The sequence below is a fragment of the Indicator indicator genome, chromosome Z, assembly GCF_027791375.1.
Source record: "Indicator indicator isolate 239-I01 chromosome Z, UM_Iind_1.1, whole genome shotgun sequence".
NCBI lineage: Eukaryota > Metazoa > Chordata > Aves > Piciformes > Indicatoridae > Indicator > Indicator indicator.
Window position 1 is genome coordinate 80365144 of NC_072053.1, and position 15530 is coordinate 80380673.

At 45.6% G+C, this 15530-nt stretch overlaps 1 protein-coding gene across 1 annotated transcript; it reads right to left on the bottom strand.

Moving 5' to 3' along the window:
- Positions 1 to 9768: 9768 nt before the first annotated feature.
- LOC128979426 (inositol 1,4,5-trisphosphate receptor-interacting protein-like 1) lies at positions 9769 to 12013 on the bottom strand. The gene is made up of 2 exons (XM_054397639.1): positions 11783 to 12013; positions 9769 to 11355 (listed from the first exon to the last, which is right to left on the bottom strand). The coding sequence occupies exons 1-2, from the start codon at positions 12011 to 12013 to the stop codon at positions 9769 to 9771; spliced, it is 1818 nt and encodes a 605-aa protein (XP_054253614.1).
- Between the last annotated feature and the right edge of the window lie 3517 nt (positions 12014 to 15530).

A 15530-nucleotide genomic window follows, 5' to 3' on the forward strand; every position in this document is an offset into this window, starting at 1 on the left:
ATTTCTTAATTTTCCACCCAGCATTTACAGTTCCACATATTACAGATCACAAAACCATGCATCATGACTATAGTTGGTTGACATCCATGAGGAAGAAATAAACAAACAAACAAACAGAGTTGGCTAGCATCCATGAGGAAGAAATAAATAAATCGGACAGAATCTCATGAATAATAATTCAGGTGTTGAACATGAAGAATAGTGTCTTCTTGCTGGTGGAGAAGAAGGAATGCTTGTGGTAGTGCAATTTTGTGTCTTTCTTCAATGACATAAAGGGTGGGAAAGCTTGACACTTTCCCACTCTGTTGGTGAGGGCAAGTCAAACAATTTGATTCCCACACAAAGAAAAAGGGTAAAATTAGAGTTTCAATTAAACCATATACTGGAACGAATGACTGGGAAGTAGTTGAAGAAGTTAGGAACACAGATTTAAATGAACCTTAGGTGAAGTTCAAATCTCCTTTTCCTTTGCTCTTTGCTTACACATCACTTCCTTACAGTCTAGTAGGCAACGTGCCTTCCTGTCAGTCTCTACTACCCAAGCCCTTAACATCTCTTGAACAACTCCCTTGCTTTCTCTCCTGACTTCTTTGTAAGTTTTTGACTTCGTGTCTTCTTTTCCTTAAACTTTTGTCTTACGCTATGACAGTGTCTGCTTTTAAATCAGCCTTGACATTTGTCCTTGTCCCTTCAATTTCTGTCTCTTAACATCTTCTCTAAAGTCTGCATTTTTGTCTGTGGGCACATGACACTGGAAGATTTAGCAATATCTTCTTGGCAGAAGAGCTCATGTGGTGGGCTCTGGTTTCACTGATTCTGTAACTAATGCTCCCCAATGTCTGTGTTGTCTGTGCTCCTGCCATGGAGAAGTCATAAGAAATTCTATCCCTCCACAGCTTTGAACCTTACTACAACCCTTGTTACCTTTAATGTATTAAAAGATAGTTACCCATACTTCTTTCCTTTCTTTTCCTGTCTTCCTTCATGACTAATTAGCTGACATTATATGTAATCAAAAGTTTAACAGTCATGTTTTGTTGTTTTTATCCTGGGATAAAAACTGGGAATGGAAATACTGTTTAATATCCAGACTGGCAGATCTATGCATAGAATATGCCTAAACCTCTATAATTTGATGAGTCAGGAGTTAAAACTATCATAAAACATAGCAGCAAAATAACTTGTCAATTATTATGCAAAGACCAGCAACATAACTGCTACTGAAATCCAGGGTCTGACGTACCCAGCATGTGGGCAAGCACTTCTCCTGAATCCTTCAGCTGCCAAGAGATGTCAATGTCCTTGAACTGTCCCCAGTGTGACCAACTACATTTGTTTATTTCAGCCTAACTATAAAAAATAAATACAAATGAAGCAGGGAGGAAAAAAACCAAACCAAAACAAAAAAAGGGCCAATCTGTATCTCCACTACAGAATAACACAAGAATGATAGGAGTTGGAAGGGACCTTTGGAGATCATCTAGTCCAACTGCCCTACCAGAGCAGGTTCACCTAGAGCTTGCTTCTTCAAATTACATCTATGGTGTATTTCCACTAGACCGAAGCTGGGAGAATAAAATCATATACTTAAACTGCACCTCTCAAAAAAGGAAATCACGAAAGCATATGAAATCTAAAGAGTAAATATATATAATACCTTCCCTACCCCTTCTCCCCCCCTCTCCCCCCATCTATTTAGGTCTTGCATGCACCCATAGCCCTGTGTAATCCTGAGCAGCTCCATGCTTTCTGCTTGTATACAGTTGCTGAACAGCTGTACAGGTGAACCCCCTCTCACTCATTACTTTGCCTTGTCTGATGAACATGGGGCAGTTTATGGGGCCTGTTGCCATTCCCACGCCAGTCATGGTTAAGGTCTGTGGATCTGTACTCCTGCCTGTGCTGTGGGGGTTACTCTTGGTTTTGTCCTATTTCCAGCATCTTGCTGATATTGGACAACGCTCTGCAGCAAACTCTCCACATTTTTCACTAAACCTGGATACAAACCGCACTTAACAGGTTGTCCAAAATTCAAATAAATTGTTATCTTTCAGAATGCATCTGTGTTTGTCAAACCTTGTTTCTGACCAATATTTCACATGAGATAGTAAAATATTTTATTGTGGTTGTCCTTTAGGTTTCAACGTATTCTGACAGAGTATTTGTGTTAAGAAAATGCAATTACTGTAGTGATAGGATGAAGGGAATGGATTGAAGCTTGAGAAGGATAGATTTAGACTGGATATTAGGAGGAAATTCTTTACAGTGAGAATTGTGAGATGCTGGAACAGGCTGCCCAGGGAGGCTGTGGGTGCCCCCTACCTGGGGGGTGTTCCAAGCCAGGTTGGATGAGGCCTTGAGAAACCTGATCTAGTGGAAGCCAGCCAAGGTGAGCCCACTACAACTTGGATGTAAGTAGGTCAACGCAAGAACATCTTCCTAAGGAGAAAGGGGAAGTTATTTTTCTGGAAAACTTGTTCCTCTGTAATTGCACAAGTGTTTGTTTTCTCCTAGTAGATATAGCAAATGAAAGATTAAATATTATGTCTGGTAACCAGAGGAACTGATGAGTTTTGACAACCCACACTCACTTCAGATTTGTGTGATTTTAATGTTGCATTATCAACCAAACATGAATGGGGTTGGTAAGTAGTTTTCTGGATCATCAAGCTTTGATTTCAGTAATTATCTGGGGTTTTTAAATAGTGTTTGTTTTTAAGCCAGCTCCCTCAAGGTTTCAAAATTCTCAGCATGCCTGATTATTTTGACTGCCTGTCTATAAATGCTCATTCTCAATTATACATGCTGGAAACTATTAATAATTATTTTAAAAACCCAAGAAAGCAAACAGAGGAACGTGTGGTGATAGCTTTCATTCTGTCAGTATTGATATAATAAATCTTGATCACTTTATAGACAAAACAAACAAAACCTGAGAATTTCTATGGTTTTAAAAATGTACTTTTTCCAAAACATTTTTTTTTTCATAGAAACAATTGAAGCCAGTGGGTGGATAGTACCTCTGAAAAGTTCTCAAGAATTAACATACCAGTTCAATGAAAATACAATTTAATCAGTACCCCATCCCTACCGATAGCAGTTAGTGAATAAGAAGGGAAATAGATCATGCTTTTCCCAGCAACAGTGAGTTTTGAGACTTCTTGATCTGGAGGCTGCATTGGACTGTTATTTAGAATAATCATAGAATCATAGAATCAGTCAGGGTTGGAAGGGACCACAAGGATCATCCAGTTCCAACCCCCTGCCCATGGGCAGGGACACCTCACACTAGAGCAGGCTGGCCAGAGCCTCATCCAGCCTGGCCTTAAACACCTCCAGGGATGGGGCCTCAACCACCTCCCTGGACAACCCATTCCAGGCTCTCACCACTCTCATGGGGAAGAACTTCTTCCTCATGTCCAGCCTGAATCTCCCCACTTCCAGCTTTATTCCATTCCCCCTAATCCTATCACTACCTGATATCCTAAAAAGTCCCTCCCCAGCTTTCTTGTAGGCCCCCTTCAGATACTGGAAGGCCACAATAAGGTCACCTAGGAGCCTTCTCTTCTCCAGACTGAACAGCCCCAACTCTTTCAGTCTCTCCTCATAGAAGAGGTGCGCCAGCCCTCTGACCATCCTGGTGGCCCTTCTCTGGACACCTTCCAGCATGTTGAGATCCCTGGATGCAGTACTCCAGGTGGGGTCTCACCAGAGCTGAGTAGAGGGGAAGAATCACCTCCCTTGACCTGCTGGCCACACGTCTCTTGATGCAGCCCAGGCTCCTGTTGGCTTTCTGGGCTGCAAGTGCACATTGACAGCTCCTGTTGAGCTTCTCATCCACCAGCACCCCCAAGTCCCTCTCCTCAGGGTTGCTTTCCAGCCACTCACTGCCCAGCCTGTGTTTGTGCTTGGGATTGCCTCAACCCAGATGCAGGACCTTGCACTAGGTCTTGTTGAACCTCATGAGGTTGGCTTGTGCCCACCTCTTCAGCCTGCCATGGTCCCTCTGGATGGATCTCTTCCCTCCAGCATGTCTGCTGCACCACACAGCTTGGTGTCGTCAGCAAACTTGCTGAGGGTGCACTCAATGCCACTGTCCATGTCACCAACAAAGATGTTGAACAAGACTGGTCCCAGGACTGATCCCTGAGGGACTCCACTTGTCACTGGCCTCCACTGGGACATGGAGCCATTGACAGCCACTCTTTGGGTGCAGCCATCAAGCCAGTTCTTTATCCATCTCGTGGTCCACCCATCAAACCTTTGTGTCACCAGTTTGGAGAGCAGGATGTGGTGCAGGACAGTGTTGAAGGCTTTACTCAGGTCCAGGTAAATGACATCAGTTGCTCGCCCCTCATCTATTAATGTTGTCACTTAATACTTAAGAAAGCTACTCTCCAAGAATTTGTATGATAACTTTCTGAACTTGTTTATATTTCTTGACCTTGCAGCTCCTGGAGCGAAGTCTTCCATTGCTTCTGTAGATGATGGGGCTGTAAGGAGAGGAAAATGTATGTGGATTTGTTCAGTGTTTGCTATCTTGTAGAGGTTTGTGGTTCATTCTTCTTCCACTGTGAAGTAGTGAATGAAGTAGTGAATGAACCTACCTTCCTTATCTTTTCCACATAGCTATAATTTTTATGGGCCTTTATTTTTATCTGTTAACTGACTTTATAAGCTCAAGAATCCCATTTCTCTGAGATTTTTCATAGAATCAGCCAGGTTGGAAGAGACCTCTAAGATCATCCAGTCCAACCTATCACCCAGCCCTATCCAATCAACTATATATGTGTATATATGCATAAGCAGTTCCCTCTTTCTGATCAACCCTTTTTTTCATAACATGAGGCATGAACATACATTGAGATAAGAACCCATACCCAGTAACCATGACAGTTTTTAACCAACTAGTTTACTTGTATACAGGAATGTAACATCTTCATTAGTTTAACTCCAAATTAAGAGACAGTTAAGACATGTGGTTTGGGGATTTTATTCTGGGTTTTTGAATTAATTCCTTCAGGGAAATACAATGTATTCTAATGGTTTGAATACCACACTCATCCTCCTTCTGGAGCACTGCTGTGGGTCTGACCGTGATGCCTCTAATATTCCCTAGAAGAAATGGCAAACAGGAGAGGAACCTGTAAGTGCTCCCTGAGGTGCAGTCTTTATTACAAACTGAGATTAAAAAGAAAATCTACCCATAGAGGAATCACAAATCTGTTTATTACTGTATTGGTTTCCTTGAAACCAATGGCACAAGTGACAGGCTTGTAACAATATCACAGTGTATCAGAGGTTGGAAGGGGACCTCAAGAGATCACCAGGTCCAAGCCCCCTGCCAGAGCAGGATCACTTAGGGTAGTCTGCACAGGAATGCATCCAGGTGGGGTTTGAAAGCCTTCAGAGAAGGAGACTCCACAACCCCCCTGGGCAGCCTGTTCCAGTGCTCCGTCGTTCTCACTGTAAAGAAGTTTCTCATCATGTTGAGGTGAAATCTTCTATGTTCAAAGTTTGAACCCATTGTTCCTTGTCTTATCAGTGTGAACCCCCAAAATGAGCCTGGCCCCCTCCACTTGATACCCACCCTTCAGATATTTATACACACTCATCAAATCCCCTCTCAGTCTTCTCTTCTCCAGACTAAACAGCTCCTGGGATCTCAGTCTCTCTTCACAGGGGAGATGCTCAAGTCCCTGTCGTGGAGAGGGTGAATTATGAGGGATGGAGGGTAATGGATATTAATTATGAAATATGAATTACAAAAAGTATTATTTATTAATTAAAATTATTAATAACTATTAATCACCTTATATATATTGATTCAGATGCACGGTTGTAACAATATAGTCCATAACTGGTTCAGTATGTGCAATTTTACCCAATTATAATATTTACAGAATCAATTTCTAATTAAGGGAATGAAGGTGCAGTTCTGCCTCTTGTCCACTGGATGGAGACTCGACAGGACGCTTTGTGGCTGCGGCTATGTACAAAGATATTTATAATGTTATCACGAGGCAAGTTAAGTTGGAAATATCACCCAGATACGCGCAGGTGCTTTGAATAGAGTGTTACTGAATGTTGCACACATGGAAAGAACCATTTCTGTCTTTCTGTGTAGCGAGGGAAATTGCTGGATTATGCAGGCTTGCTGCTTGTCTGCCCTGGGCTGTTCCTCTTCGGGCGACAACTTCTTTCTCCCCCCCACCTCCGCGGGTGGGAGTGGTGGGAGCAAGGCTTTTCCTTCTCCTCCCGCGGTCACAGGGAGGGGTGGCTGGCTTTCTGCTGATCAGCAGTTTCCCTTAGTGGGGTTGGAGCGGCTCCCTGAACGGATGGTTGGCCCAGCAGGGCTGGTCCAGGGGAGCGGTTCTCCACGCGGTGGGGCCAGGTTCTTTCAGGAGTCGGCCCTCGTGATTGAGGTGGCAGTTCCTGATAGGTGGGTTTCGGTGGGGGGTGCAGTGAAGCAATGCTTTCCCCCTTGGCTTGGCTCGAAGTGAGCTGACTCTGGCACACATCAGTGACTGCTTTCCATTAAGGTTACAATGCTGCAGTCTTGGGCTTTGACTTCAAAGGAAGGCATGTTTTCTCTCCCTCTTTCCCTTGGGAAATCCCGGGTGCTTTGCCCTGACAACTTAGGGCCGTGAAGCGGCTACAGCTCCTTTTCTCTCCCACAATCGGTGGGGGTTACGCAAGATGCGTTTCTGCTTTTGGCTGCTTAATTAGCTTGCAGCAGATCTGGACTGCCAGGCTTGTGCTAGTCCTTCCCCTTTCTGGGCTAAAGCTTACCCTCTCTCAGGGCTTCCTCAGTCCTTTCAACTAGGCTTACGACGCTGGCTTTCTGCATCAGTGAAGGGATCATCCTGTTTGCTGGTTCCTCAAGCAGCTCGGTGAGCTGGCTTCTGTCCCTATGCAGAGGCCTCTAGTGTGCTTGCATGTGGGAGTGAGAAGGCTTAGGGGTTTTGCCAAGCTTCTGTGGCTTGGCCAAAGCGAGAGAAAGCAAAAGGAGAGAGCAAAGTGGTAAACAAATGGAATAATACTTACAGATTTCTCGAGGCTGGATCTGGCCAGTGGGCACACTTGTCAACAACCTGCTTCAACCTATAGAAAGGGTGAAGCTAGAATTATGCCCTTAGATGGAAAGAGCATGAGCATGCCATGCGATGTATGCATGCAGTTCTTTACCCCTTAGGAGACCCAGGTTGGCACCTGGGCCTTTGTCCTCCTCTCCTGAAAGGAGATTGGAAGGGAGGACTTACCAAAACATGTTGGGACAAGTTAACTGGTATCTAGGGGCATAATTCTGGGCATATGGTACCTTCACTACAGTCCCCTAATCGTCCTCGTGGCTTTCCATTGGATTATATCCAGCAGGTCTCTGTCTCTCTTGAAGTGAGGAGCCCCAAAGTGGACAGAGTATTCCAGGTGTGGTCTCACCAGGGCAGAGTAGAGAGGTAGAATAACTTCCCTAGACCTCCAAAGTCCTACCTCTAAACCCCTGAGTAAATGATGTCAGAGAGTTTAGAGGTTTTTGCAGAAAGAAGTGGAAGCAATCTGGATGGATGAAGGGAAAACCAAAAGATCAAATCAGTAGGAGACCAAAGCTGCTCATCTCTCAAAGCAGTACTATTAAGGATGACAAGGAGGGCACAATCCTTTCTGTGCATAAGGAGGGGGCAGTGTTTTTTTGTGAAACAGGAGCTGTGTGCTGATTTGAAGTTGTATTTCTGATTTTAAGTTGTATTTCTGATTTTCGTGTATATAGTTTTCAGCAGCAGGATGTGGATCCTATTAACAAGAGCTTCTGAAACCTGCCAAAACCTTATCAGCATGAAAATGGGAAGCAGCAGGAGCTGACCCAATATAGGCCTGCTACCAAAAGAGGCAAGAGCAGGCTGTCAAACACCTGCCATTCAGCCACTGCGTCTCCAGAACATGGCATGGACAGAATGAGTGCGTGCCTTGAATTGGAACCACACTGACCAAAGATCTTGCCACCTCACTGAGATTGCCCAAGGAAAATGCTGCAGGGCTCCAAGGCCTTGCTTTGCCTATGACTCCCCAGGACAGAACAAGGAACCGACTTCACACTTCCTGCCTATATAGGCAACATGCGGAATTGTGGAGGGGTACAAGAAAAAGCCAAGACCAAAGAAAAACCACTTGTAGCTTTGTTTCATGAAGTAGAAACTGGCCTTACCTTGATGAACCAATTGGATACATTGGAACCAGGATTAAGGAAAATAGTTCAAAATGTCCTGTCTGCAACACAAAAATTAAAAGCATAATTCTACCTCTGTTAAAACGGTGTGTCTGAAGACATAGTAAACACAATAAAGGGGAATAGATCCTTCAAGAAAGCTGGAAGAGTGCTAACAGAGGCTTTCCATCTGGTGTTTCACAGGTATTTTCACAGCAATAGAATCTTGGAGTTTGGAATGTAAGATTGTGGAGCATCCCAAGCACAACAACAAAGCAGTAGTGACACAGAAAGAAGTGCTCTGGCAAGAAGTACCTGTGCCAGAAGCTTCATTCACAAAGGACAGGAAATCCTTCAACTTGTCATGGGAGTGATGCTTTCAGTCCTTGGCAGAAACCAGTTCCCAAGTGCCACTCTTCACCTCACAGCTCTGCACCTCCAGATCGCCATTCTGAATATACTGAAATTAAAATATCTGCTGCTATGAACTGCTTGGCTTGGGCTCATCTACCTCTGGCTCAGCAAAATGAAAGGCTATGTTCAAAGTCAGAGAAGATGTGAAGAAGAGCTGGCAGTGAGAGATGCTGCTGGTATTCTCAAGGAAACAGCCAATACAGAGAGAAAAACTATGCTGTATGGCTTTCCTTTGACCTTGTACATAGGCTTGGTCTGGCCCAAATATCCAAAGGGTTTGATGGAAAGACAATGACAGAATGAAATCAAGATCATAGATGTGCTTTCCTGAAATGCATTCAGAGTATAAATGCAGCAGGACGTGGACCCTGATTAACAGAAAGCTTCCCAAACTTGCCAAAATCTTATTAACATGGCAGCAGGAGACATCATAAGCTGACTGCTGACCCAAGCTGGGCCTGCTGGCAAAAAAGGAGAGCGCAGGTGTTGTAAGAGCAGAGCTCTTGTGGAGCCTGCAGTAGCCAGGCCCCTTGAGTTGACTGACTCTGCAATCACTTGTCACATTGATCAACGATCTTGGCAGTCTTCAGCCATATGCTGTGACTGGATTTCCACTGGGGGTGTCCCAAATGAAGCTATGAGAGCACCTCTTCCACTCCACAACTGCCATTAGGCCACTGCTTCTCCAGAACATGGCATGGACAGAATGAGTGAATGCCTTGAATTGGATCCACACCGATTGAAGATCTTGCCACCTCACTGGGGTTGCGCAGGAGGAATGCTGTAAGGGCTGCAACGACTCCCTTTGCCTATGACTTCCCATGATAGACCAGGGAAACACACTTTCACACTTGCTGCCTGCACAGGCAATGTGCAGAACTGTGGAGGGGTAGAATTTCCTGTGATTGCCCCTTGGCAGAATCCTTAGTAAAAGAATTAGAGAAACCAAAGCCCACTCCACTACATCAGCTCTTCTGCCAACATGGTCAGCCTGACTCTGTGGCAGCTGAGCAGTCAGCACCCTATGCCCACATTTCCCAACAAAGCACAGATACAGGTGCAGCATTTGCTCAAACACAACACTTACGTACAACATGTACAGAGGGGAAAGATCCCAGAAGACGCTGATGGCATGGAAGAGGAAAGACTGGTCAGTGTCCAGGTGGTGGCACACACCTCTGGAGGCACAGCTGTCTGCATGACTGTCTCTTTAAGGCCCCATAGCACAGTCCATTCACAAGCTCCTCCTGAATCTCCTCAAACTGTCTCAATGCCTCGGTGTGGGCAGCTGGATTCTGCACCAGATGCTGCAAGAGGTTGTGTGGCTTGGATGTTTGGAATTCTGGAGGCAAGATGATCTCCCTGGGCATCTTTGCATTGCCAAAGAAGAAGCTGTTGAGTGTTTTATTCTTCAGGCAGCAGTGCAGGTGCTTCATGATATCTGCCAGCCGCACGATGCAGTTCCGTCTGCACCAGCCTGACACAGGTGTGGTGTTGAGGAGGTGCATGACAATTGTCTTGATGATATAGGGGGAAATGTCTGTGCCCTTCAGGATGGAGGTGCAGAGATGTAGGCATTTGAGGTGGAACCTACCACATGGGACCTGTTTGGCCATATGGCTAAAGAACTTCACCTCTGCCACAAGGTAGTTCTCTGTCCATATTATGCTTGGGGTGTCAGTATCCCCTGCAGTCTGGCTGGTGAGGAAGATGTCTGAGTCACCTTGCGGCACCCCAAACACAATCTCAAGAATGAAGGTGCTCCCGGAGTCTCCTGTCAGCTGCAGCAGGCAGGAGCTCTGGCTGTGGGGCAGCACCTTCATCTTGTAGTGACGTGCCTGATGCAATGTTTCCCAGGCTTTCTTCATCAAACCCTGGAACCAGCGGGTAAGTTTAGCCACATCAAGGTACGAGTTGGTGCAGAGGACATCTAGGAGATTAGGCATCTGATTCACAGTATGGTGGAGGAAGCATAGCATGTTCTCTCCCCCACAGCTGCACTCCAGCTCCACACGGATGTGGAAGTCCTTGGCTGGCATCTGTGACCTGCTGCCCAGGGGCTCCAGGCAGAACCTGTGCCCACTGGGGGGCTTCAGAGGCAGAAGCAGGTGATAGATAACATCATCAGCCTCACAGGGACTCCATCCTTCAAAGGCACTGCCCACACCAATGGCCTCCTGCAACACTGGCAAGAAAGTATTTGACAGGCGCAGTCGCAAGACCTGCAGCAGGTTATCCACCAGCTCCTTCACCACCTGGCTACTGGAGATCGTTTTCTGCAGAGGCCACGGGATGCATTCGACAAAAATCCTGTCGAATTGCTTCTCCGCTTTCAGACCTTCTCTAATGCTTTCTTCCTCATCCTCCTCATCTGTGCTGATGTCTGAGATCTCATACATCCTGTGGACTGAGTCTTCCTCACAGTGTCTTTTCCTGAGCCACAAGCAGAGCCAAAACAGGAGGACGAGGACTCCAGCAATGGCAGCAAAGAACACAGCTCCCCAGGTCATTATGCTCTGCTCATGAGCCATCTGCTGCAGGCCCATGGGCACCAGGTTCCACTGAGGTCGGCTTCTCCTGTCCATCTCCTCCATCAGACGAGTCATCTCCTGGTTCATCTCCTTATCGTGCTCCTCCATGCGCTTCCATGTGGCCTCATCCAGCTTCTCATGAACCTTCGCTGAGAACAGGATTAGGCCTTGCAGAAGCAAAGCGAGGAACTTTGTAGCAGCCATGGCCTGCAGGAGAAGGGAGAGAAGGGATTCAGTGGGACTGGCAAGGAGGGACTTAGTGGTGGACAGCAAGCACAGGAGCTGCAGGGAACTGGGGAGACAGGTAGGACCCTCAAGGGCTGCAGGCAGCTGGGATGCAGCAAGGGCCTAGCTACACCCAGCCCCAGCATCAGCAGCACCCAGCTCAAGATGGTGCTGTGAGCAACTGGTGGTCCTTCAGTGCAGGATGAGGCCTCCTACCCCCCAGGGACCCACCTCTCTGCCTTGGCCTTCAAGCACCCTGCCCGTCCGGCACCCTGGCCCTCATGCACCCTCCCCTCCCTACACCCTGGCCCTCACCCACCCTACCCTCCCTACACCCTGGCCCTCATCCACCCTGCCCTCCCTACTCCCTTGCCCTCCTCCACCCTCCCCTCTCTACACCCACACTTACCATTAGCCGAAGCTCTACTGGGGCACTGCCGCCCACTGCTGCATTTATAGCTGCCTCCCACTGTGATGTCACAAATAATGCGAGGTGGAGTTGCCATGCCCACTGGCCATGCCCACTGGCCACACCCACTGGCCACGCCCACTGGCCCACTTCAGCCTCAGCCCAGTTCAGTGACTCACAGCCACCCAAGACAGCCAAAGCCCTGACCCCTACAAAGTGCAAAGCCACCATGGAGGACACAGTGCCCAGGGACTCCCCTTCCCAGGCAGACAGAGAGTCTTACAAAAGGTTGGATCAGGTGACATGATCCTGGGACCTATTTTTGCTCCTTGAGATGCCCTCTACAGAGATGGAATTGTCTCCCTTGATGCTGACCCCTCTGATTGTGGTTGTAGCTCTACTCTTGGTGCCTTCATAACACGAATGGTGGCATGCTGGTGGTGTGTAATGTGATGGCAGGATGGGGCCTGGCAGCAGGAGGCAGCATGATCAAAGATCTTGTCAGTCTTTGGTCTTATATGGTCGTTGGATTTCCACATCATGTGTCCCAAAATGCAGCTATGAGAGCTCTTCTTCCACTACACAGCTGCTGTTAGTCTTCCCCTGCTTCTCCAAAACATGCCACAGGCAGAATGAGTGTGTGCCTTCAGTTGGAACCACACTGATCTTGCCACCTCACTGGGATTGCCCAAGGGACATGCTGTAGGGTTCCAAGGCCTTGCTTTGCCTGTGACTCCCCAAGATAGACCAAAGAACCCACTTCACACTTTCTACCTGCACAGACAATGGTGTAAAGCTGTGGAAGGATAGAATTCCTTGTGGCTGCCCCATGGCAGAAGCATGGACAGGTCAGGGAGCCTTACATACAGAACTGGTGAAGCCCAACCCAGCCACGTCAGCTCTTCTGCCAGTGTGCTCAGCCTGACTCTGTGGCAGCTGAGCAGTCAGCAACCTATGCCCCCATTTCCCAATAAACCAAAGCACAGACACAGCTGCAGCATTTGCTCAAACACAAGAGCCGTTTACAGCTGTGCATAGAGGAAACAATGGAACCCCTGGAAGAGGCAGGGGTGATCCATGTGATGACTGGACTCTGACAAGCCTTCTTGCAGTGGCCTTTTCTGCAGTGTCAGTGCAGAACTCTGTCAGTGCTTGCACTGGAGAATCAGCTGATTTTCTTGAGGGGTTCAGATGGGTCCTTTAGTGGTGTCCCTGAAGATGCTTCTGTTACTTTAGACGAGATGCAAGTTAAACCATGGACCGTCACATAAAAGAGGATTTTTTTCATGACCACTGCAACTCTTAAGCTGCTTGTGGAGATTCTTGCCACAAAGGATCATATTGAGAAATGAGAATGGAAGCAATGTAGGCTTGATTGGAGAGCTTGTGTGGACTGCCTAAAGGTTTGTATTAGGCTAGAAGCAGTAAGAAAAAAAAATAGGCATGTGATTGTCACCTATATGTGTCTTGTCAGTGGAAGAAGCAGGAGAGTGGCAGGATGGAGGCACAGAAATTCAGAAGAAGCTCCAATCGATAAGAAACCAAAGCTTCTCAGCTCTCTAAGCAATACTCTTATGAGAAGCAGGACACAATCATTTCTGTGTACAAAAGAGGGGGCAGTGTTTTTCCGTGAAATGGGACCTGGTTACTGATGTGGATTTCTGTTTCTGACTCTATATAACTTTTTCTGTCCTTTAAACTGACTACGGAATTAATCTTCTGATTTTCTCTTTCCCTCTTGCTTGCTTCGACCAACAGTATCTGGGCTTGCAGTCACCTGCAAGAATAACTGAAATAATTTAATCTGTATCTTCAATAGGTAATCCCATGGCCAGACCCTGGATGTCATAACAATATCTCTTGCAACAGCAATCATAGAGCTGTAAGCCCAAGGGAGGGAAATAAAAAAAAAATTAAAAAAAAATAAAAAAAAAAAAAAAAAGGGAAAAAGAAAAGGCTAAGACCAAAGAAAAACCACTTGTAGCTTTGTTTCATGAAGTAGAAACTGGCCTTACCTTGATGAACCAATTGGATACATTGGAACCAGGATTAAGGAAAATAGTTCAAAATGTCCTGTCTGCAACACAAAAATTAAAAGCATAATTCTACCTCTGTTAAAACGGTGTGTCTGAAGACATAGTAAACACAATAAAGGGGAATAGATCCTTCAAGAAAGCTGGAAGAGTGCTAACAGAGGCTTTCCATCTGGTGTTTCACAGGTATTTTCACAGCAATAGAATCTTGGAGTTTGGAATGTAAGATTGTGGAGCATCCCAAGCACAACAACAAAGCAGTAGTGACACAGAAAGAAGTGCTCTGGCAAGAAGTACCTGTGCCAGAAGCTTCATTCACAAAGGACAGGAAATCCTTCAACTTGTCATGGGAGTGATGCTTTCAGTCCTTGGCAGAAACCAGTTCCCAAGTGCCACTCTTCGCCTCACAGCTCTGCACCTCCAGATCGCCATTCTGAATATACTGAAATTAAAATATCTGCTGCTATGAACTGCTTGGCTTGGGCTCATCTACCTCTGGCTCAGCAAAATGAAAGGCTATGTTCAAAGTCAGAGAAGATGTGAAGAAGAGCTGGCAGTGAGAGCTTGTATTCTCAAGACAGTAGCCAATATAATCTCGCTACCTTACTGGGGCTTCTGGGGGTTAATGCTGTATGGCTTTCTTTCCTTGTGACTCTGCAGGAACTCCAATGGAACCCACTTCATGGTTTCTCCCTGCACAGGAAACGTGAAGAGGCTTAAGGAATACAAGAACTTCAATTTTGAATTTCATGAAATGATTTGAGTATGTGCATGCTTCTATGTGTACATATGGATATAGATCCAGGCAACTTTCTCCATGTCTCTTTTGCATTTTTTCTTCTGGAATTGCTTGCACATACCTTTCTTCTGAAACTGTAAGGTTATGCTATATTCTTTTACAGAGTGACTGGGGATTACTGTTTGCAGGACCTGCACTTACAGCAGTATGTCTGTTTTCCAAATTTATACATTTAAACAGTTAAAATAGTTTTGGTGAGACTGAACTATTTAAGTAACACAAAGGTGTTCATCTTAATATCACATCAGAAAAGTTACATAAGAAATTTTCCATAGTCTGTCTCAGATAAAATTTACTCTATTTAAGTTCTTTTGCTTGAAATGGCATCACAACAAAGAAAACTTTCCCTCATAGCAGCATGTTTCCTGTATGCACATAGAATCTTACAACAGAATCATAGAATATTTTGGATTGGAAGAGACCGTTAAACATCACTTAGTCCAAACACCCTGCCATGAGCAGGGACATCTTTAACTATATCAGGTTGCTCAAACTCCCATCCAGCTTGACCTTGAATACTACCAGTCATGGAGCATCCACAAATTTTCTGAGCCATCTGTTTCAGTGCCTTATGACCTGCATTTTACAAAATGTCTTCATTTTGTCCAATCCAAGTCTACCCTCTTTCAGTTTAAAACTGTTTTTCCTTGTCCTGTTACTATAGGCCCCACTAAAAAGCTTTCCTTCATCTTTCTTGTAAGACCTCTTTATATACTGGAAGTTCTTCTTAAGGTCTCCCCAGAGCCTTCTCTTCTCCAGGCTGAACAAACTCAACTCTGACAATCTTCTTCAAAGCAAAGATGAATGCAACTGCTCAAACATGCACACCCCCCAAAAATGAGAAAAAAAAAAAAAAAAGAAAAAGAGAGAACTACAAGGAGGTAGAGAACACCATTTCCAATATTTATTTTTCTTT